Source organism: Melospiza melodia, chromosome 19 (genome assembly GCF_035770615.1).
Source record: "Melospiza melodia melodia isolate bMelMel2 chromosome 19, bMelMel2.pri, whole genome shotgun sequence".
Taxonomy (NCBI): Eukaryota; Metazoa; Chordata; class Aves; order Passeriformes; family Passerellidae; genus Melospiza; species Melospiza melodia.
Window position 1 is genome coordinate 10,702,497 of NC_086212.1, and position 22,624 is coordinate 10,725,120.

At 40.1% G+C, this 22,624-nt stretch overlaps 1 protein-coding gene across 3 annotated transcripts in view; it reads left to right on the plus strand.

The window, feature by feature from the left end:
- The window catches only part of DIDO1 (death inducer-obliterator 1), a 47,376-nt gene extending 25,609 nt beyond the window's left edge, over positions 1–21,767 (plus strand). For 2 of the 3 annotated variants that reach the window (XM_063172518.1, XM_063172519.1), the window contains exons 8-17: positions 5,047–5,497; positions 6,372–6,531; positions 6,944–7,060; positions 7,280–7,384; positions 7,828–7,963; positions 8,105–8,651; positions 9,456–9,609; positions 10,580–10,669; positions 11,283–11,478; positions 16,692–21,767. In XM_063172518.1, coding sequence (XP_063028588.1) covers positions 5,047–5,497; positions 6,372–6,531; positions 6,944–7,060; positions 7,280–7,384; positions 7,828–7,963; positions 8,105–8,651; positions 9,456–9,609; positions 10,580–10,669; positions 11,283–11,478; positions 16,692–20,056 — 5,321 coding nt within the window. In that variant the 3' untranslated portion in view covers positions 20,057–21,767. Of the gene's footprint in view, positions 1–5,046; positions 5,498–6,371; positions 6,532–6,943; positions 7,061–7,279; positions 7,385–7,827; positions 7,964–8,104; positions 8,652–9,455; positions 9,610–10,579; positions 10,670–11,282; positions 11,761–16,691 lie in introns of those variants that run through there. The other variant, XM_063172521.1, reaches the window with a different exon arrangement.
- Positions 21,768–22,624: the final 857 nt, after the last annotated feature.

Consider the following 22,624-nt stretch of genomic DNA (forward strand, 5'->3'; position numbering starts at 1 on the left):
GTTAATTACCAGCTTTCTTACTGTTGGTGCCACAGAAGTTCATATACTGTGCTTAAGACTGAAGTTAGTTACGGAGTTTTGGTTTTTTCCCTAAAACTCTGTTGTAATGAGAGAGAAGTCTGAAAAGGAGCAGTAAAACCCAGACAGGCTTGGGCTGCCTCTGTGCTGGGCAGTGCCCCATGAAGTGCTGGGTTCCTGACATTCTTCTCCCACTGCAGAAAGTTCTGTGCAAGTTGGACACAACACAGCCATTGGCTCCAACACTGCCTGAAGGAAATTCACCCTGGGGAAAGAAAGTAGATGAATGTAGATGGAAGAGAACATGGGGGAAACATGGAGATGATATTGGACAGCAGAGACAGTAGTGCTGGTGTATGACCAGCCTTATGCCAAAATCTTAATTCTGTAGAGAAAATTACAATGCTCTGCACAGCTGCAAGATGTATTGCACAGAAGTGTTTTAATGTCCTGTAAGAGGAGCTGTGATGCTTTTTTTAAGTTTAGAAAACTGCCCAAAAACCAGCTTTACTGAAGTCATTGTGAAATGGGCTCTTCAGGTGTAACAGCCTGTGGTTTATCTCCACAGCATTTAAAAGTTTTAACATCAGCTAGAGTCAGAAATTAAAGTTCTTTTGAAGAGCTGTGATTTAAATACTTTTAAAGCTATACAGAGAAAAGGAATAGCACATTATTTCCTAGTATTTAAAATTTGAAAGAAGTAGGTAATAGTTTTAGCAAAGCAGCTCATCACAAATGAGATATATAGAAATCAGGATTAGTTTTTGAAGTGGCTTTAAAAAGTTCTAACTCCAAAGAAGGATTGGGTGGAGAGGGAAAGGGGAATGAACTAAAATGGAATTAAATGCTATACAGAAATATTCTTTAACAATTGGAATAGATACAGTTTCCTGCTGGTGCTGTAAAACCCAGCCTCCAGGTGTTGGTGAGGGACTGGGATACAAGTACAACCTGCAAATCCTTCATGTAAAGTTAACAGCCCTACACTGGAAATCCTGCTTAATTGGGCCTCCACAGTGGCCTGGCAGTGCTGAGCCACCGTGTTGAGAGGTTCAGAAATACCTGGAACTGTCAGGCTCGTCTGTCCCAGCACATGCCGTGGCAGTTCTGTCCTGCTCTGCATGCAGAAGCCTCGTTCCCAGCTGAGTGTTGTAATGTCAAGTATAACTGCAGGGGGAATTTCCTCAGGGGAGGGGTTCTGTGTCTGTTGACACCTGATGGGAGAGATTCTAGTTCTGTCTGTAGTGAGTACACCAAGTTTGTTAAGCCTGGGAGGAATGAAGGGTTTTCTGCCAGAGGATTCATTACGTTTCACCCTGGGAATGTGTTGGCTTATTAGCTGCAGCTGCACCTCGGTCTCTTTAGCCCACACCTCCCTCCAGTCAGTAAGGATCCTCTTCCTCTCCTAACAAGTGGCCCATGGGACAAAATGGGGCAATTAGGATTTACTGTTACTTTAAATTGTGTTTCTGACATCAAGCTGGGGAGGATCACCTGGGTTTTGAAATGGCTGAATAGAAGAACCACCAAATGCCTTATTCTAAGCTGCCAGTGGTGAAACTCCATGTTAATCTCTTAGGTAGGATAGGCTGATATTCAGTGCTTGTCTCATCCTTTTGTTTTAAATTTGGTTTAGGACATTTAATATAGATGCACTGGAGCTACTGATTAAAAGAACCAAACCCACCATGGTATAAAGTGGCCAGTGTGTGCAGTAGCATTGGCTGTGCCTTTTCCTCATGCTGCCCATAGACTGCAGGGACAAGCACTTGGAAATCATGGACTGAGGGAATGCCTCCTCCATGATCTGTCTCATCCATTTGCTGAGCAGCTTTGGCATCTGTTCAGAAGTAAAGCTCTGTATGTGTTGGCATACTGCTCTCAGAAAAGAGCACATTTTTCTTCTAGTGCTTCCAAACAGACACTTAGCATGCTCCCATACCTGTCAGGAGGTGCTGTCAGCTTTGGGGTGTGCTCATGTTGTGGATAGATCAGTAGGAGAGTGAGCTGCCCCCCCAAGAGCCAGTGCTGCTCCTTCCCCACCCTCCACTGCTGCTGCTCCTGGGTGTTGGATCTCAGACCTGTGTAATACACAGTGAGTTGCTTCAGCTGAATTATGGGGCAGCATGTTGACACTGAAACCCAAAACTTGATAGGACAAAAATTCTGATTTCTCATTGTCAAAACAGGATAAGAGGATTTTTTAGATTAGTCTCATGTACACATGTCAGGGATTATTTGTACAGAGGATCTAAGTATTCTGGACCCTTTATCAAAACCTGCACGCACTTGATTAAACAGTGTCAGTTTGAACAGGACCTTGGTAGTTCTGGAGAACTGAAGGAGTCACTTATGGCTGAGTTAGTACATAAAGAATGTGCCATCCATGTCTGATCAACAAGTCCTGCTCAGGAGACACTAGAAATTAGTGTAAAATAGCATTGTAGCTTGAAACTGTCAGGCATGCATGATACTATGGAGGTCTTTGCATGTTTTCTGTTGGCTAAAGAAGCATAAAAATCACACACCTTGAGAACAGTCATGGTGTCAGCTGGCAGCTTAAAGGATGCCTCTGTGTGTCCTTGGACCTTACAGACTGCTGATGTTCAGCCCTAGCAATGTCAATCTAGCTTTGTACTAGTAGCTTTTATTTATTTTACAAATCTCTATTCTTACTGTGATATAGCTGTTTGTAACAGAAAGTTGTTTGGTGTGGGTATAGTTCTTACATATACACAACATCTGACGGACACAAAACATCTTGGTTCTGCTGGTTTTAGTTCTATCAATGTAGTTTTTGTTAAGTACTTTGAACTAATCATTAAATAGATAGTGGTTAGAGGATTGAGAATACATTTAGTCATACTTCTGCTGTAACCATAAAGAACTTAACATCTTAATACTGAGGATTGAATTTTGCTGTCACTTTGCAAGCCACTGTTCTGTCCTGCCTTGCTGTGGCAGGTCACAGAGTGTGCTGCTGTCCTACCTGCCTAGAAAGGTACAGGTCTGTGCAGAAAGTAAATAAACCAGGAGAAAGAGAATGGGAGTAATTCCTGCAGTGTCACCAGTGCACATATTTTGGGTGTTTGGGTATATATATCTCTTCAAGACTGACCTCAAAATAGGTTGACTGGTTACCTCTTGTGTTCTGGGGACCCTGCTTGACCAAATCAACTATATCAGCAATAATTCCTTATCTTCTTCCTCCCTCCTGGCATTGCCAGAGTCCTCTTGACAACTGGAATAGGGGAGGCATACAGAGAGACACTGGCTCACATGGAAGGTGTCCCTTGCTCAGACAGGAATCAAGGCCAGTCTAGGGGAAATTCTGGGAGTAGTGTGAGGGTAATAATTGCATTTCATTTAGAGCAGAATCCTCACAGCCTATGAAATGATTTAATGTACTTTGGCAGTGGGTTTTGTTTTACACTTCAAGTAGTTAAATCTGGCTCAGAAAAAAATCCTTAGTTGTAAAATACTTCTAGGAGAAAGCTGGGGACAAAGATGGAGTGTCTGTCCATCTTCTGGCTTCCTATGTTCCAGCAGAAGCTGAGCATACACCCTTGCACTTCAGCTTAACAAAGGTCAGTTCCTGTGGTGTTTCTTGGCTCGTGTCCCCCCGGTGTCCGTGGAAGCTGCCAGCACCAAGGGCCACTTGCAGGGAGGGGGTGAGGGCATTGCTGGGAGTGCTTGCTGCTGTCCAGGGAAGTGCTGGGCTCCACTGGGCATGCAGAGACTTGCAAGGCCATTTCTTCATGAAATAAGGTAGTATCATTTGTCCCTTAAGAATGCCAAATCCTCTGCAGTTTGAGGGATGATTACTTTGGGTGTTTATGCTGATGTGTGGGGTGTTCTGAACCAGGCCCCCTCAGGAGGGCTTGGTCCCTATCGAGTCCATCTCAGAACAGTTTGGATTTTTTCCAGTGATTTCTGCTCTCATCAGAGCAGACCTGGGAGGTGAAGAGGGACCAGTTGGTCCTTGGTAAAGTTACTGGAACTCCTGGATTTTGCCCAGGAGGCATCCTGAGCATTGCGTCTAAGGGGTGTGGGCTGATAACACCTGCAGACCTTCAACAAGGTTTGAAACAACTCTTTTAGGAGTTGATTTTTGGTAGTTTCCCTCAGAACCTATCCTCATTTGAGCTCTCAGGATCCATATGCTGCTGTTACCCAATGTAAATTTGATGTCTTGGAAATTAGATTCTGTTGGAGAGGGTTGCGTGTGTTTTGGGATTTGGCTTTTTTTGCTGGGTTGAATTGTTCCTTTCCATGCCAGAAGGTGGTACAGATGAAATGCAATTTAAAAACATATTTGCTTTTAAGATCCTGTGCAAGTATATCTTTTACAGGTGTGAAAACAAGAGCTTTTACTTAGACTTCATAAATTTTCTTGCATATGATGTGTATCAGTTACTGTAACATTAGAATTTTCAATGGAAAATTGAATATTATGAATGGAATAGTTTGAGAATGGTGAGAATTAGATGACTATAGCCTGACAGCAGTGTTAATATTTAAATATTCTTTAAATCTAGACTCTAGCTAGGAACTGAATATTTTTATTAAACTTCAGTAATACTCAGCTTATGGTAATATCAGTACAATTTCAAATTCATGGACTTTGTTGTCAGGTCAACCTCTGTAATTAATTGGTTCTGTAAAATGCTATGGGACTTTCTCTGTTTAAATATAGCATGTGGATTGTATTGCATTATTTTTATTTTTTATATGTGTAAGTATTTGGGTTGATTTTGAAGCTTAACCATGGAATCTTTGAAGGTGGTGCCTTTTCCCCCCCATTTTTCTTATGCACAAAATTTTCAACAAACGAGTCAACCATTGCATGATTTTAAAAATCACTTTTAACAAGGCAAATGAGAATAAATAGCTTCAACTGCTTGCCTGGTAGCTGTTCACTGGAGATGGTATTTCACTGACTTTTCCTGATATATCAGTATTAGGTCTTCATGAATATGAAGTTATAAAGTTAAGCTTTTAATATTTTATTTTCCTCTGTTTTAACAGCTCAAAGGGAAGAGAAAAGGAACGAAGATCGAGCAGAGTCCACATCAGCACCGAAGAAGGCTGTGGTAACTATCCTGGAGAAACAGCCCTCTTCACTCCCCAAAAATCTGCCTTCAAAGAAGCCCCCATCCTACTCCAACACCTCACTAACTAAACCACCACTGAAACCTGCTGGAAGTTTCAAAGGTGTCATTCCCAAGAAACCTTGGCCTTCGTCAGGCAGCGTTCCTTCCAAACAGGCAGCTCTCTCTCATGGCTCATCGGTTGCCAAGAAAGCAGCTCCAGCGTCTTCCAGTTTGAGTGGGGGACTCAAAAAGCCTTCACTGTCTTCCGTGTCAGCTGCAGCTGGGAGTAGCCAAGCCAAAGCCTCAGCCAGTCCTGCCCAGTCACAGCCCAACTCTCAGATCCGACAGAATATTCGACGATCCCTGAAAGAAATTTTATGGAAGAGGTGGGAATTCAAAACACTTTATATAGGAAGCTGCACCTAGAAGTAGCATGGAGAGTTTAGTTTGTCTTGGTAGGGAATTTTGAGGGATTGAATTTATGCAACAAATTACTACAAGTACAGTCAGCATCTCAGGTTTATATTTGAAATAAAAATTCTTGATAGAAAATAAAGTACATGTGATAAAGCTTTTATAAAAAGAAACCTCACTGTTCCATTTATATTGAGACAATTACAGCACCTACATTAAAGGATTAAATCACAGGATAGAAGCATTTATAATGTAGGTGCTCTGAGATTTAAAGTCTGGAGATATAGAGTTGTAGGGAACATAGTACAGGAAATACCATTGTTAAAGCTCAACAAAGGAGAGATTGCCTCCTTTCCCAACATGAAAATCAACAACAAGAAATTCTTGTCAACAGGCAGCTATCACGTAGGACAGGGAAAAAAATAACACCAAAAAATGCAGATTTTCCCCCAATAATTATTAAAGAGAATGACAACCATAAAGACTTGCCATAGAGCACCGCCCTCTGGTATTGTCTCTGTGAAGAAAATCCTGGTCACAGTGAGGAATCAAGGACTGAAAGTCAGGTGCTTGGGCTCCCTGTGTCACTCCTGGCTGAGAAACTCCAGGTGGCAGTGCCACAAGCAGGAGTCTCCCAAAGTCTCTCCGTGGCCATCTGCAGGCAGTAATTAAAGTTTGCCAGAGTTCAAGATCCTGAGATAGACTTTGGCTTTGAGGTTTCATTTGAAGGAGTCTCAAGCCTTTCCTGGGTGAGGAGGTCAGGTCTGAAAAATTTCCTTTTTTTGTGACTGCACCTAACCATTTACCCCTGATGTAACCACACATTCCTGTTCTTGTTTGCAACAGAGTCAATGACAGCGATGACCTGGTCATGACTGAGAGTGAAGTAGGGAAAGTGGCACTCAACATTGAGAAGGAGATGTTTAATTTGTTCCAAGGGACAGACAACAGATACAAGAGCAAATACCGTAGCATCATGTTCAATCTCAAGGACCCCAAAAACCAGGTTTGGAATTTTCTTAAACAGCAAACTTGTGTAGAAACATGCTTTTGGGCTTGAATGGTATGTCAGACTCTACCCTCAACATTAGGAGTTTCAAAATAGAGACTTATGAATTAAATGATAAAATGATATTATAAAAGCATTCAAGCATTTTTTACAATATTTTTATCTCAGTAGAAGTTCAAAGCCTACTTTAGTTGGTGATTGGTATTTATACAGTTTGAGCATTTGATGTGATGTATTTATTATACTTGGAGTTTATTTCATCCCTGATTTCTGGTTGCTGCAATTTTCCAAATTTGCTTATAAGTAGGCAGTATTCTTAACAGAGAATTAAGAAACTGGAGCAGGTTTTCCCTGCCCAGTTACCTGAGCAGATTTCCTTCAGAATGGCAAAAGTCTCTTCTCTTTACAGGGACTTTTCCATCGTGTCCTTCGTGAGGAAATCTCCCTGTCAAAACTGGTGAGAATGAAGCCAGAAGAGCTTTTATCTAAAGAACTGTCTGTGTGGAAAGAGAAACCAGCTAAGGCAGTAAGTAACATTTTTCCCTATGTCGTTAAGTACAAATTAAGGGCAAGTTTGCTACCCTTTACCACCCATTATACATTAATGCACCATTTTCTTCCTAACAAAATACTAATAACACTCAGTTTCAACACACTTCTTCCCTACTACATACCAAATGATAGCAAAGTACAGAGTAAAATAAATAGATGGAGCTTTTACCAACACTGTTTTGTTTTCTTTCAGGTGGAGCCAAGAAGCAAATCTCACGAAATCAAGAAAACAGCTGTAAAACGGGAACATGTGCCTGCTGTCAATATGGAGGATTCTCCACCAGTATCTGACTCTGATGTGAGTGCTGGGGCTATTCCTTTAGATGAGGATGTGGAGGGGGAAAAATGGTAGTTAGGGCTTCACATTTGGGCAAATTGCTTCACTGAACTGTGAGGATATTATTTACCCACTGGGTGTGCTATGAGCATTCCTCAATGTGAAGGACTGCAACAACCAGTGATTGGTGTATTTTGCAGGCACTTCAAAAATGCTATATACTTTTCAGCCCTTGATGTCAATTTGCAGAGAAATCTTTTCTTTCTAACATGAGCTCTGCTTTAAAAGCACTGTGGCTTGAAATTTGGACACATATCACGTGATAACTCCATCTAACATTATATGCTTTAAGCAAGGACTTTTATGTATTCTTTTAAAAAACTGAATGAACATTTTTACAAATATTTTTTTATTGTTGAAGTTAACGATCAGCTGTGATATTTTTTGTGTTTAATCACTTTTAGGAACAGCAGGAGTCAACTCGAACTGCACCCAATTTGAACAGTCCTCCTTCCCTAGATGTTTTTAGCAGTATGTTGAAGGATACAACAAGTCAGCATCGAGCCCATCTTTTTGACCTGAACTGTAAAATCTGTACAGGTATTTATTGACAATGCTCACCTTGGGCAAAGTGAAAGAACTGTTACTTAAATGTTGTTTGTTTATTTGTTTTTTTTTTTTTAATAGTTTCTCCAAACTACTATTAAATACTAATCAAAAATGCTTGATATAAATCTCTAGGTCAGATTTCAGCATCAGAAGATGAGATACCAGCTAAGAAGATGAAGACAGGGCCTTCTGCTAAGAAAGTGGAGTCGAAATCAAAGCCAGAAGCGCAGGCCAAGTATGAGAGTCCTGCAGCAGCCCCAGCAGCAGAGCCTGACAAAGAGCCCGTTGCTGATGACGCAATGGAAATTGATGTTGAACCGGCAGCAGAAACAGTTTCCCAGCCAACCACAGAAGGGACTTACATTCCTACAAGCCAGAGCCAGAACAGCACAGACTCTGCTGTACCTGAAGAGGTCTCTGCTCCCGCTGCTTCCTGTGCTGGCCCTGTTGTCACAACCGTCACGGTTTCTGGCAGAGACCCCAGGACAGCCATGAGCAGCTCCTCTGCTACTGTGACACCAGCCCTGCGTCCTGGGCCCACAGCTGACAAAGCCTCCACGGGGGAAATCAAGCAGGAAACTTCCAAACCAGTTATGACTGTCCCCAAATCAATATTAACCAAACCCTCCTCCTCACCAGATCCCAGATACCTGGCGGTTCATCAGTCACCCAACATCAAGTGCGTATCCTCAGCAGCTGCCACATCCCTCCTGTGGCTCTCTGCAGATTCCCATGTGTCCCATATCCTGTTCTTTTTCCTTCAGCCAAAAGGCTTGTTGAGGTTTAAAGTTCAGGGAGCCTGATTCACATTTTTAAAATGCCATCTCTACTCATTGGCTTTTTCTAGCTTGGTAAAGTTTTCAGAGCATCAGTGTGTGCATCAACAGATGCACAGAGTATCAGCAAAGAGTCTACAATGTTCCAGCAGAGAAATAAACTTGAGGGTGTCATGCAGACTTAGAAGTCTGAGTATACATTAAGACAGTGCATGGGGGAGATTGCTTAGAGGCATTTCCAGATTTTAATCCTGGATTACATACTGTTGCATCTAAATCCAAATTCAAATTGGTCAGCTTGAAAGGAAGTGGATTTCTTTCACATTCTGAGTATACACACAATAGTAAAACTAAGTATTACTGAGTATATCCTTTTGCAAGTTTTATTCATAGCAAGTTCTTTTACTTTAGAGTCGCTTTCAAAAGGATATTGTTTATTTAATCACTGAGAAGTCTATGATTGGTTTTATAAAAGTCATTCCTTTTGGCATCTCTTTGACTGTCTGCAGCTACAAGTTTATTTTCTGCTATTCCTTGCTTTTTTAACTATTACCAAGTTAATTGAAAACATTAACAAAGCATTAGTAAAAATTTTGTTAGGTATTCAAAAGAAAGTACCAGATCAATAGGAGGAAGGAAGAAAATTTAAAATAAAGGGCCCATCCTCACTGGCATTTGTAACCTTTCTGTTTGGATTTGTTTTGCAGTGCTTCAGAGCCTCGCTCACCTCAGGACAGCGACACTTCCCTCTTTCTCTCTCGTCTCAACACCATTTGGAAAGGATTTATTAACATGCAGAGTGTGGCCAAATTTGTCACTAAAGCCTATCCAGTCTCCGGGTGCTTTGATTATCTTAGTGAGGTGTGTGTGTGTCTGGAATGGTCTGTGCTGCAGTCCCTGCTGCTAGAAAGGCTGGGGGCACTGTGTGTTTATAGAGTTACATTAGAGCTGAAGCAGTGGTAAATGACATCTTTGTAGTAATAGGAAAAATAGCTCAAGGAATAACCACAGCCTTTTAAAAATTCCTCACAAATCCGTGAGGAATTCTAATGTCTTTGAACGTGTTTATACATATGTTAGGATCTACCATGGAATAATGGCTTTACATCAGCTTCCTTGTTTAGGAGCCAGTATTTTAAAGTGTGTGTCTTGTTCTGTTATCAAGCTAGATGGGTCACTGATATGATCTGTTAGAAAATTTTGTTCCGCTATTCATGAAGAGTATCATCCTTGCTACTAATTTTCAAGTAAAATCAGTTGGATGATACTGTTCTGAGAGGGTGTACATTGAAATAATGAGACAGTAGAAAGGTTTTTCTTTCTGTTTTTTTCTCTCAAGGGCATTTTAGGTGACTTAGGAATTTTCAATTACAAATGTATGGTTTAGGACTTAGTAGGCTTGCTTGTTCTACTGAGCACTGCTTTTGCTGAAAAGAGTTTCACTGTCCTCATGACAGGAAATTCACCAGAATTCAAATTACTTGGGCTCACTGCAAATGTGGAGAAAAGCTGTATCTCAGATAGTAGGTGAAATATTATCTGGGAAACAGTTTCCCTATAAGTGCCAGTAATGGGCATACAGAACTATTTGATGTGTTGCTGCTCTCCATGTCTGGGGTGTGTATCTGTTCCATGTATCCTGTGGGCCTTTGGGTCACATGCCATAATTAAACACCTCCAGGAATAGCCTGTCTGAATTTAAAAATATATGCACAAAAGTCTGCTAAAATTTAACTATCCACTGGGCTACTGGGATGGGGCAACATGCACTGCCTTTTTTGGTTTTAATTTTTGGTTTTTCTTACATTACCATGTAATACTTCTTGTTTAGGATTTACCTGACACAATTCACATTGGTGGGAGGATCTCACCGAAGACAGTCTGGGATTATGTTGGCAAACTCAAATCTTCACTTTCTAAGGTATTCACTTCAAATCCTTTGCAAAACCCAGAAGCAGTGTAAAATGACAACTTTTCATAATATAGGGTAGTTAACAGCAAATACTGACATAGATCACACATGGAAAATTACCTAAACCACTTCTTTGAAATTTTTTATTTATTTTAGTAATGTGTTTATTGAGCTGTAAACCTTGATTTCTCTTTCCTGCACAGTAGTTAAATCCTCAAACTATTTTCTAACTGAAATACTGAAGATTGAAATTCAAATATTAAAGAAAAGGAACTTATAATTTAATATATTTTAGTATTAAAACCACTTCAGAGGTGAAAAAATTGACATTATAGTGATAAACAGGAAACTAAGAATTTTCCATTTCTTTTTCATTTGAGCCTCAAGCTGTTCAGTTTGATGTAAGATACACGACTAATTTGTGTTTCTAAAATGACAAACCTAATTCTATTTTAATGTTGCAAATTGAACAGCAGTAGCCTCTTAAATCTAGAGTGTTGTCCTGAAGACATAGTTGGAGTGATAAATGTGCAGTTTATTTTACCTCTGGAATTTGCCCTTTACCATTTCATTTGCTGGTATGTTGCAGGTTGAATTTTTCCACTTTGCTTTTGTATTCCAGGAGTTGTGTTTGATTCGTTTCCATCCCGCAACAGAAGAAGAAGAAGTTGCCTATATCTCTCTCTACTCCTATTTTAGCAGTCGTGGTCGTTTTGGTGTTGTAGCTAATAACAACAGACATGTCAAGGATCTCTACCTGATCCCCCTGAGTTCTAAGGACCCAATTCCTTCCAAACTCTTGCCCTTTGAGGGACCAGGTAAGCACAAAACAGGGGAGGTTCAATGCTAGGTAAATTCACAAGACAAAAGGCAATCTGAGACAAGTTGTTGAATATTTAATGTAATCATTAGTTAAATTTTTTATATAAAACCAATTTTAAAGTACCTAATTAGGGAAAAACTGGAAATCAAACTCTGCTGAGATAAAATTGTCCAAACTTTAATCTTTCAAACAAGATAACTCATTCTCCTAAGACATATGAGTTACATGTAAAATGAAGGATGTGGAACAGCCACTATATTAAAAAAAAAAAACAAAACCACAACAAACTCCCACCCTATTATCAGCAACTCCTAAATTCACAAACCCTTCACCCTTACAAACCATTCACCATCACTTAATTCAAGCAGGAAACTTATACCACAGAGGAGTCAAGAAGTCAGAGTGAAGACACAGGTAACATTTCTGGTGCTTCCACTGCATTGTCACTGTCCATGCTGAGTTAATCTGTACATGCACTGTGGGGCAAGAGGTGCTTGAAATGTTCTGTTCTACTTGGATCAAACTAGTCAAATCACAGGCTTCAGAAAATCAGTCCTTTGGGGAGAAAGGAATTCCTTAGGGTTAGATTATTCTATTTTTAGATAAAATTACCTGTAGTAGTGTTTGGTGAGTTTGCCCCATGTTGAACATGGTGACAGAAACACTGAGAATGAATTCAGCTGTGAAACACCCTTCTACAAAATTTGGAGTCATCTTCATCTAAGGATAAGGAGATGCATATGCTTGGTTTCCAAAGAAGGATGTAGGTTTTATAGCAAACACCAGGCTGGGAAGCTGAAGAGCTGCAGGCTGCAGTGAAGGCAGAACTCCGTTGTCGTGGCCATGGCTGGCACTGCATGGTAGGTATGGAACCAGCAACAAGGAGCTCTCCTTTCTGGTGAGCTCTGCCTCTCAGACACAAGTGTAGCACAAAACTCAATAAAGCACTCTCAGAGCTTTAATGCAGGAGCAACAGTGGCTGGGACAGGTTTTCAACAAATGGAGCATCATGATTTAAGTGCTGTCCCTTCCTCCATGAAATAGCCAAGGGTACTTGCTCTGCATCCTCAGACAAGATTTTTCTTATACACTTCAAATCTCTTTTATCTGTCCTTGAGCAGTGCACAGACTAGGTGATTGTTTTTCAGGAATAGCTACCAGCTTTCTGTTCTACACTTTTCTTACTTCTCCATTATGGGTTTCATTTCAAATGAAACTCTATACCTTGGATTGAATGTTAGCAAATGTAGCCAAACTTTATTACTAATAAGAGCTATTTTTAATATCAGACTGGTTTTGCTGAGTTTCAAGTGCACAAGTATTTCAAAACTGGTATTCGTGGAGGCAAATTTTATAAGTCAGGTTTTCAAATTGACATAAAGAGTTGTAGGCCAAGTAGATTAAAAGTTACAGGAACAAAGTTCCAAGGGCAGGCAGGCCAAGAGATGGAACAGTTTCACAGAAGATTCACTAAAGAGTTCTGCCATCAGGTAACACTTAGAAACTCCTGTGGCAGCCTTTATCTCAGCTGTGCTAAGCTGTGTTGTGTTTTAAAAGCAGTGAAAAGAATCAGGTAAGCTGTTCCTCTTGTTTTTTGTATGTATGAAAACCACAGCTTGTAGTCCACACCTTTTTAATGACATCTGATGGAATTTACTGTGTTTTCTTTCTTTCATAATCAATAAAAATATTTTGTGGAACGTGGTCATTGTCTCCTTAACTTTAATCGTGTGCCTTCCAGTAGAGTCTAGCAAGGCCTGGAAAAGCATTGCCTTTAGATGCTCTTTCATATTTAGATAAGTATGAGCTGAGGGGGGAGGAGGGAGAGGACAATCAAGCCCTGGCACTCCAGAAATCCTAGTTAGAAGATATTCCAGCTGTATCAGCCAGTTCCATCAGGCACATATGGATTAGGAATTTCTCCTGTTTTCTGATGGATTGGAGCTGGAACACAACTGAGGACTGCACTAGTACCTAGAAGATCTGCAGAAAGCTTTGACATGGGCAGCTTAAAATCACAGGAAAATGGAAGGTTATCCTGATTTATATTTATTAACTCAGATATTTATTGCCAGCTTTTATGTGTCATGGGCTCTTCTGCACTGTCCTTTGCAGTGGTTTATGGTATGTGAATTATTTCTCTGTTTCACATACACATTACCACTTCCAGTTGTAAAAAATAGTATAATCAGACTTAATTACTAATAGAAAGTGATTTATTGAGGGATTTAGTGGTGATGGGAATGTAACAATTATCTTATGCAGCTGAATTTTACTAAAATAGACATGTATATATCAGCAACGATTCCACAAATGCTGGTATGTCTTCTGGTAGTTTTTTATAGGGACTGCTAGTTTTCATAGAATATGAAGGCATGAAATCTCCTCATGCTGTTGGAATGGTTTTAAAAAAACCAACACACCAGAATTTTGCCTGAACTGTGAATGGAGTTTGTTGTGTTCACCTGAGCAGATTTCATTAGGAAAAGCAGCAACAGTAGAGAAATGTGGCATAACAAACCTGAGTTTCTGTGCCAGTCAGTTCCACTCAGCAGAGGAGCCTGAACGTGAACGTGTGTCACAGTGCTCTGAATTAAGGGGGCACAAATCTGATGGCCATTGTCAATTGCTCTCATGATTAATTGGGACAGATATTTAAATAGCATTGATGAGATACAGATAAAGGCTTGTGTTGGCCTCTGCAGTTTAAAATTCACCACAGGTGTGCTTAGTCCCTCCCTTGGGTCTGTCAGGGATGGGCAGAAGCTGTGTCTTGAACAGTGCAGGTCAGCTTTTACCAGCTGCTGCTCGCAGGGAAAGATGGGGCCAATATACACCATATAAATATGGTAAACTTGAGCTAATGAAAAAATGTATTTAAGGCCAAGGAAAGTAAATACTAATTCAATACTAGTGTTTAGTAGATCCTGTTTTATTGGCTTTAGTTACAGGAAGTAACTCAATAAAACTAGACTGGGGATTTCAAATGCATAATAGGATAATAACTGTTATAAATAATTTAGCACTGAAAACGACTAACTGCCAGCACAGCTTGCAGCACTTTTAAAAGCTGTGTTTGTGAAAGGAGTCATTTAGCAGTAGTGGCAGACTGCAATCAACATTTTGTTGTTCCTAAAATTAGGCACTTAACCTATTTATGGATATTGAGATAGAACAGGGCTGTGGCCTTTGAAAGCTGCTCTGACCATGTGTCTTCATTGAAGGAATCATGTAGTATTTGATCTCTCAGAACTGAGTGTAGAAGTCAGCTTAGGCAAAATTTCTAATATTTGTGTAAAATTCCAGTATCAAAATGTAACATTTTAATGGATTTATTCTATTATGACTAAATTCTAAACATGATAATTTGTAAGTAATGCTGTTAATTTGCTGCTGGAATTTTTTGTCTTCAAAGTGTATTAAAATTTTACTCTGTTTTAATTAGTGACTTGATCTCTATTTCTTACAGGAATTCAAACCTGATTTCTCAGTAATTGCTGTTTATTAGATATCCTGCCTGATGGATTTTTGACACCTGTTTATTTCAGTTATTCAGTGTTTGAAATTCATTGTGACTAATTGCATAAATCACAAGTCTCTGCATGAAATTTGGTAATCAAAACATTTAACAACAGCAGAACAGCAAATGCCTACTGGCAGTTTCCGGGTGAAGTCCTGTTTGTGAGATGCTCTGCACTGGTCAACACCCACCAGCTGGGGAGTTGTTATTCATTAACATAAATTTAGGAAAACAGCTGACGTGTTTTCCTCTCTAGATGATAAATTTAGGAGTCCCAGTAAAACTTCTGAGTTGTTTCACCAGATTAATGTATGTGTGATGTGGTTTGCTAATAGAATGTATCTGCTACTGTGGGGTTTGGGGGTTGTGTTGGTTTGAAAAGGGGTTTGGTGCCAATCATTAGATATTTAAAATTGTTGCTTAGTGAGAAGTTGGTTTAATAAAAACAAGGCCCATATATATAAAAATCTCCTACTTATGGGATCTTGAATAGAAGGGTCAACATGGGTCAGAGCTCTCACATTGCCATTTATCCACCATGAATATTCTCTTTTATTTCACAGGTTATTTTATATATCTATATTACTGTTTCCCTGCTGAATAGGAATCATAACTAATGGAACATATAGCGAGGACAGTGACCCTTAAATGAGGGCTTTTTAAAGACCATTTAGTCTAAAAGTTAGAAGATTTTCTGTTTGCCACCACTGTATGTTAAAGGATTTAGTCCCTGCCTTTCATTCTAGGCATGTTTATCTGCCAGTGGAACTGTGCATGTAGGAGGCAAAAATACAGGAGACAGGCCTACAGCCATTTGCTTTTTTCCTGTTTATCTGAAACTTTCTTATCATTTGTGTATATACATCTCCTTCAAGTCTGAAGCTCTTCACAAAGGAGCAGTTCTGCTCATGGTGTTTTTTACTGACCTGTCAAGGCCTGATTCCCACCCTGTGCCCAGCAGCTCCAAGGCCTTCTCGCCCCCACACCAGGTGCTGGCCCAACCAAACACCTCTCCTGGGCTTGTTTGGGACAACTGCAGTTTCCCTGCTTCTCCCGCCTCTTAAAATAATTTCTGGCTGGAAAAAACCACAGCAAACTGGGAGTAATTGCCAGCTTTTTAACATTGTTTCCATTGTTTGATGTGTTCATTTTTGCCATTATTGGTGTTTGTTTAACTTGGAGACAGACAAAATGTTTATAGATTGGTGTCAATGTGGACTTTTAGCACAGATTATATGACAATATAGCAATGTTTAGTCCAAGTTTTCTCACTTTTCAGTATCTCTGTGTATATTTGCAAACTAAATGTAAATATTTGCTTTTTCAGGAGGAGAGCTGGGGGTAGTTGAACAGTAGAAACAAAGTAAAGATACAAAAATAACAGTTTGCTTCGGTTTGAACTTTTGCAGAAACACTTTAACAACCATGCCTGGTGCTACCATTCTCTATTAAACATGTTGAGGAAGGAATTTAAACTTTTAAACTTATATATAAATACATATAAAAAGTAAGAAATACAAATGCATATGCTTGTGGACTAATGAAAATTGCTAATAGGTCTGATGGAATTTAGAAAACTGTTACCTTTATGTCTTTTGTACTTGCCACTTTGTAAAATAATAGTTTTCTACTGAAAGTATCATTAAAAATCAGATTTTTACATATACAATCTTTGTGTTCTCTTTCAGGTCTTGAATCATCTCGGCCAAATTTAATCCTTGGGTTGGTTATCTGTCAGAAAGGGAAACGTCCTGCCACTGAGACAGAAAAAATGGAGGAGAAGCGAAGCAGAATTCAAGCACATGAGGAAGCTGAACCATCCCTGTTCTCTAAAGGGCCTCCAGCTTCACAAGAGAAGAAAACTCCAAAATACTCACTTTATTCAGGAGACTCCACCATGAGTACAACACCACCTGGATCTCCTCCTCCACCTCCACCCCCACCTCCTGTTCCAGACACCTCAGCAGTAACACCTTCAGTATTGAAAATACTGTCCTCCATTAAAAGTGGCCCCACGACCACTGTGACCCCAGCGATTTCAACAGCTGCTCCTGCAAGCACCACTGCCACACACTCCTCGTCCTCGAAAACCGCCACGCCTCTGGAGCACATCCTGCAGACCCTCTTTGGGAAAAAGAAAACTTTTGAGCCTCTTGCCAAGGATTCTGGAACTCTTCAGTCTTCCAGTCAGGAAAGTCAAGCTGCAGCAGATAGCGGGATGTCAGCGGTTCCTCTGCTGGACCCCATTGTGCAGCAGTTCGGGCAGATGTCCAAGGACAAAGCCATAGAGGAGGAGGAGGATGACAGACCTTATGATCCTGAGGAAGAATATGGTCCAGAGAAAGCCTTTGAAACACAGACTGGTGAGAGTGACAAACGCTACAGCGTGGAAAAGCCATCTACTACAGCAGAACTAGAGGATGAAGCCTATGATCCAGAGGATGAAACTATCTTGGAAGAAGCAAAAGTTACTGTTGATGATTTACCCAACAAAATGTATACAGACAGTAAAAGCAGTTCTTCAGAAGCATCTGCTTCATTTGTGTCTGATTTATCTGCATCCTCCTCCTTGGTAGAACAGCAAAAAATGTTGGAAGAATTAAACAAACAAATAGAAGAACAGAAAAGGCAGCTAGAGGAACAAGAAGAAGCCCTCAGACAACAAAGAGCAGCTGTTGGTGTTTCAATGGCTCACTTTTCAGTGTCTGATGCTTTAATGTCACCTCCACCAGCAAAAGCTTCCCTAATGAAGCCTGAATTATTCCATCAAGACCAGCAAGCTACACAAAAAGTAGATTTACCTTCATCTTTAAATCAGCAAGCACAAGTTTTAAACCAGAGCTGTGACCCAAGGCAGAACAGAGATCCTCGACAGGCTCGAAGGATGGTGACAGAGAATGACAGTGCTGATTCTCGAATCAAGCCACAGGTAGTACAGAATGAGATAGCCACAAGAGAAGTTGCTCCAGCAAGTTTTCCAAATGCTTTGCAGACTTCAGTTGGTAAGGAAGATAATGCTTTAATTTCCACTGCTCCACCTGGTTTTACTGCTGATAATTGGGTTTCAAGCGAACAGACATCTACGATGCCCCAGAAAGAGACATCTAACAGCAAATTTGAACACACCATTCAAGTTACTTTGGAAAACTTGAGTCAGTCAGCTTCTGGAGATCCTTCTGCTTCCAAACCTATACGTAAAGTGCTGCTTCCAACCCCACCAAGTACATCTTTTCAGCCTAATTTCTCCACATCAAATGACAGCCCATCTTTGCAAGAGATGCATCAAGTATCATGGTCAAATGAGCCAAAGGAAGCAATGGGAAGGGATTCCTTCTCAAATACAATGTTTCCTCAGCAGGAAAAGGCAGCTGGACACTTTGAACCAGAGATGGGTCTTTCATCAGTGCAATATGATGAACAAAGAAATCCTCGGTCTCATCAGTTTGTAGAACAAACTGAACCTGCACCAGCTCAGAGTGAGGGTGGACCTCCCCCACAGCACTTTGAGGAAAACCGAGCGTTTTCTATGTCTGGACAGAAAGAGGGACCTCCAATGATGCTCAACGCACCTGGAGGACCTCATGGACCTAATTTTAGAGGGCCAGCACCACAGTTCTCTGAAGAGCACGGTTTTCCAAATAATGATGGGCAAAGAGGACCTCAGTCTGGAAGATTTGGAGGTCAAAAGGGTCCCATTCCCTCCTTATTTTCTGCACAGCATGGTCCACCTATTTTTGGTGATAATAGGGGCCCGGCTCCTTCTTATCATGGTGGTCCAAGAGGAATGTCACCATCTCATTTTGAAGATCATAGGGACCCTCACATGGAACAAATGGAATTCTCAGATTCCCAATATGATGAAATGATGGGGCCTCCAGGACAGTTTGAAGGACCAGATTCCCCCCAGTATATGGGAAACAGAGGACCTTCGCCCTTTCCTTATGGAGGTCAAAGACGACCCCCTCCAGGTCAGTTTAAAGGACAGAGAGGAGGCCCTCAGTTTGGAGGACCAAGAGGTCCAGCCCCAGGTCATTTTGGGGGACCAAGAGGACCTCACCCAAATCAATTTGAAGGGCAGAGAGGTCCAGCTCCAAATCATATGCCTGGTCCAAGGGGACTTTTGCCACAGCCATATGAAGAACGGAGAGGGAGCCCACCACCCAGATTTTCCAACCAGAGAGGTCCAGGACCACATCAGTTTGGAGGACCAAGAGGAGGCACACCTCCAATGTTTCCAGAAGAAGATGAACCTCCTTCTAGATTTCATTACCAGGGTCAGTCACCACAAGGTATGAAACCACCCCCAAGACCACTCCTGGACCTTCCAAGCCATCCATCTCACAGAAAAGACATGTGGGAGGAAGGTGGACCATCTGCATCTCTTTCCAATATGTCTGGACAAGGACCTGAGTCGGAAGGACAGTGGCCCACGTCTGACTTCCGAGAAGGCAAAAATTCTGACTATAGAGGCCAGACATTTGAAGGCAGACAGAGAGAGAGATATGAGGGAGGAAATAAAGATAAGGGTTTGGATCAGCAAGAGCTTCAACAAGGAGATAATCGCCAAGGTAGAGGCTTTGAGGAAAGACGAAGGGATAGAGAACACGGCAGACCTTGGGAAAGAGACCGTGGCAGAAACTGGAACAGAGACAGGGACTGGGAGAGACACAGAGAGAAGGAATGGGATAAAAATAGAGATAGGAGCCAAAACAAAGATAGAGACAAGGATTCAGAGCGGGGTAAGGACTGGGAAAGAAGCAGAGACCGAGATAGGACAAGAAACAGAGACAGGGACTCTTACAGAAGACGTGATAGAGAGCGATCGAGAAGCAGAGACAGGGATCGCGACAGAGAGAAGGACAGGGACCGGGATCGGAGCCGGGAAAAGGAAAGGGATCGGGACAGAGATCGAGATCGCGACAGGGAAAGAGGGAAAGATCGCAAAGATAGGAGTAAGAGTAAGGAAACTGGTAAAGAGACAAAGCCAGAAACACCGAAGGAAACTCAGAAACCAGTGGAAACTGAAGCTTCATCTTCCAGCAATCAGTCATAGAACTGTGACTGATTCTTCCCACAAATAATACACTTTGGCAACACAGCAAGGACTGCACATCTGTAAATACTGTACATATTCTCACCTTTTAAAAAATTCTGTTGTAAAACTAGCCTTACCCGATGTACTGACAAATAAGCAATTTTTGAACAACTGTGAATGAAAATAATCAGATAGATGAAAAGCAAGAACATATTGGACTTTCACTTGCTGCATTTTGTGCATAATGTTTTTCTTATAAAGATTCACAACGTTAACTGTACTGAAATTTTGTTTTTTCTACTTGCATCTTTATCTTAAAGTTTCCATTTACAGTACAGAAATGGGAAAAGTCTAAGAAGAGCATATTGCTTTTTAAGATTATAAAGTTATGTTTTCCAGTAACTTGAATTGTAATTTTATAGGAGAATTTAACCCAGACCTGAGGAGCCATACCTTTACATCTCAGTTACGTGATATTTTGGTGTCAAAATTGTTCCTACAGCACACACTAAAAATATTGGTGTCATGTTTCTTTTACAATGGAAGGGTCATGTGTTTAGGAAAAAGCTGCAAAAGAACAGTGTTAATAATTACTTGTGACTGATGGAGGATTTGAAAATGGAATGTTATAAGCTTAAAGTGCACTATCTTCCTTTTATATACATGTATTTTGGGTCTGGAATCCATCTGTTAAGTGTACAGCAAAGAAACAAGTCATACTTAGTTATTTTTCATGAGGTTTTAAATATCCCATGTTTACAAATCTGTCATTAAAGAAAATACAAGAGTAGCACCTTTATAACCAGCAAAACTTATAAAAACATCAGACATTTATTTTGAAAAGTGGTAAACCAAAGGAAGAGAGAGCATTTGGTTAAATAGGCCACTAAATCTGTTACTTCAATTGAACTGATTTAGTGGAGCATTTTTTGGTTTTGTTTAGGCTTTGCAGAATTTTTCCACAGATTTAAGAAATGTCCCAATTTGATTGAACTTTTCATTACAGAAGTGCTCTTTCATTCTAAAAGGGCTCTTGAAAAATAAATGATACTGTTCTTTTGTTAGGCCCTACTTAGGCTGGCAGTGTGTATAAAACTCTCCACTGAAAAAGACACAGCTGCATTAAAATTTAAATTATGGTGGTACATCATGTTGTGATAGAAGAGGGACATTTTTCATGGTGAAATACATCACATTGCTACTTCCCATGTAGTCCTCAAGCACGTAATTCTAAAGTGTGAAATAAAAATAAAATCCCACTAGTTTATTTGAATGTGTAAATTGACCGCTGGGTAAATATTTTGGTATTTTGCTACGATAGATTTGGAAATGTAAAATCAGATTCCTGTGAACATTTTGCATCTTGAGGACTATATTACAGGTAGCATGTGTGTCACCACTGTCACATTGGTGCATCCTTGAGGTCCTTGTACATCCAGGATTTGCTGGCTGAAATGATCATCTGTGTCCTGAACCCGAGGGAAAACGGTAACATGCAAAGAAATCGTATTAAATGCAAACATCAACTACGGTGTAAGATTTTTTTTCTTAATGAGATGTTTCTAATTTAAAGACATACATAAAAGTATGCAAAATGTGTGTTTGTTTAGGTTTACTTGATAGAAATTTCTGTAAATTGTATTTTATATGGCAAAATATATCACTGTACATTAAAATATGGGACTTCACAGGTTTTTGTTACTGTAAGTAGAATAAACACCTACAGAGAGCTGTTGTCCATTTCTTAAATGTGTATGTGTATATTATTTTCTACATTTTGCTATTTATCAACAAACCACAAGAGACTGATGGCACAGGGGTTTTGTTTCCTTGTAGTTTAATGACAGACATTTTGCAGGATATCACAGCAATGTTTGATTGTGGGCCCTCTAAAAATAGTAAAAATCTGTGCTAATGGTTGATTCTTTCTCTAAGGCATCCCCTTTATTTTGAAGGGGTTTTTTTACATTTTAATCAGAATGCTTGGAATTTAAAGATTTTTACATCAAAAAATCCAAAGAAAAGAAAAAGTATTAATTCAGGTCACACCATTTATGATTTTCTTGCCTTTACATTTTTATGAAATAGGTGTGTGGCTTTTCATCTTTTAGGAAATTCTCCTTTAGTAGTCTGGGGGATCTGTTTATGCTTTAGGATTGGTAAATCCATCCTCACAGAGATCAAGTGGAAAAAAAATCAACAGCATAGGCTCCAGTGACTTTGTTAAACCACAGCTTTATGTAGCTAACAATCAGCTGGAGCTGGATTTTGCAGCAGGGTTCCTGTATCCTCCACTACAGCAGGTGGTAAAAACCAGGCTGAAATCCACATAACAATTTAACTCAATTTACAGAGACTAAAAATGGCACTGAATGATTGTCCTGCATTGCAAGAAACAGCAAAACAATTCTCTGGCTTTGCCCAAACTTTTGATTAACATGAAAGAACTCACTATTTTGAGCTTTCGTCTATGTTTGTACTAAGCTAACATTACAAAGAGTATTTTGATAAATCTTTTTCTTTGCAAACCCCCCTGCAAAGTCTAGAACAATATAAACAGAAATATTATTGTTTCTATAAAGGGCT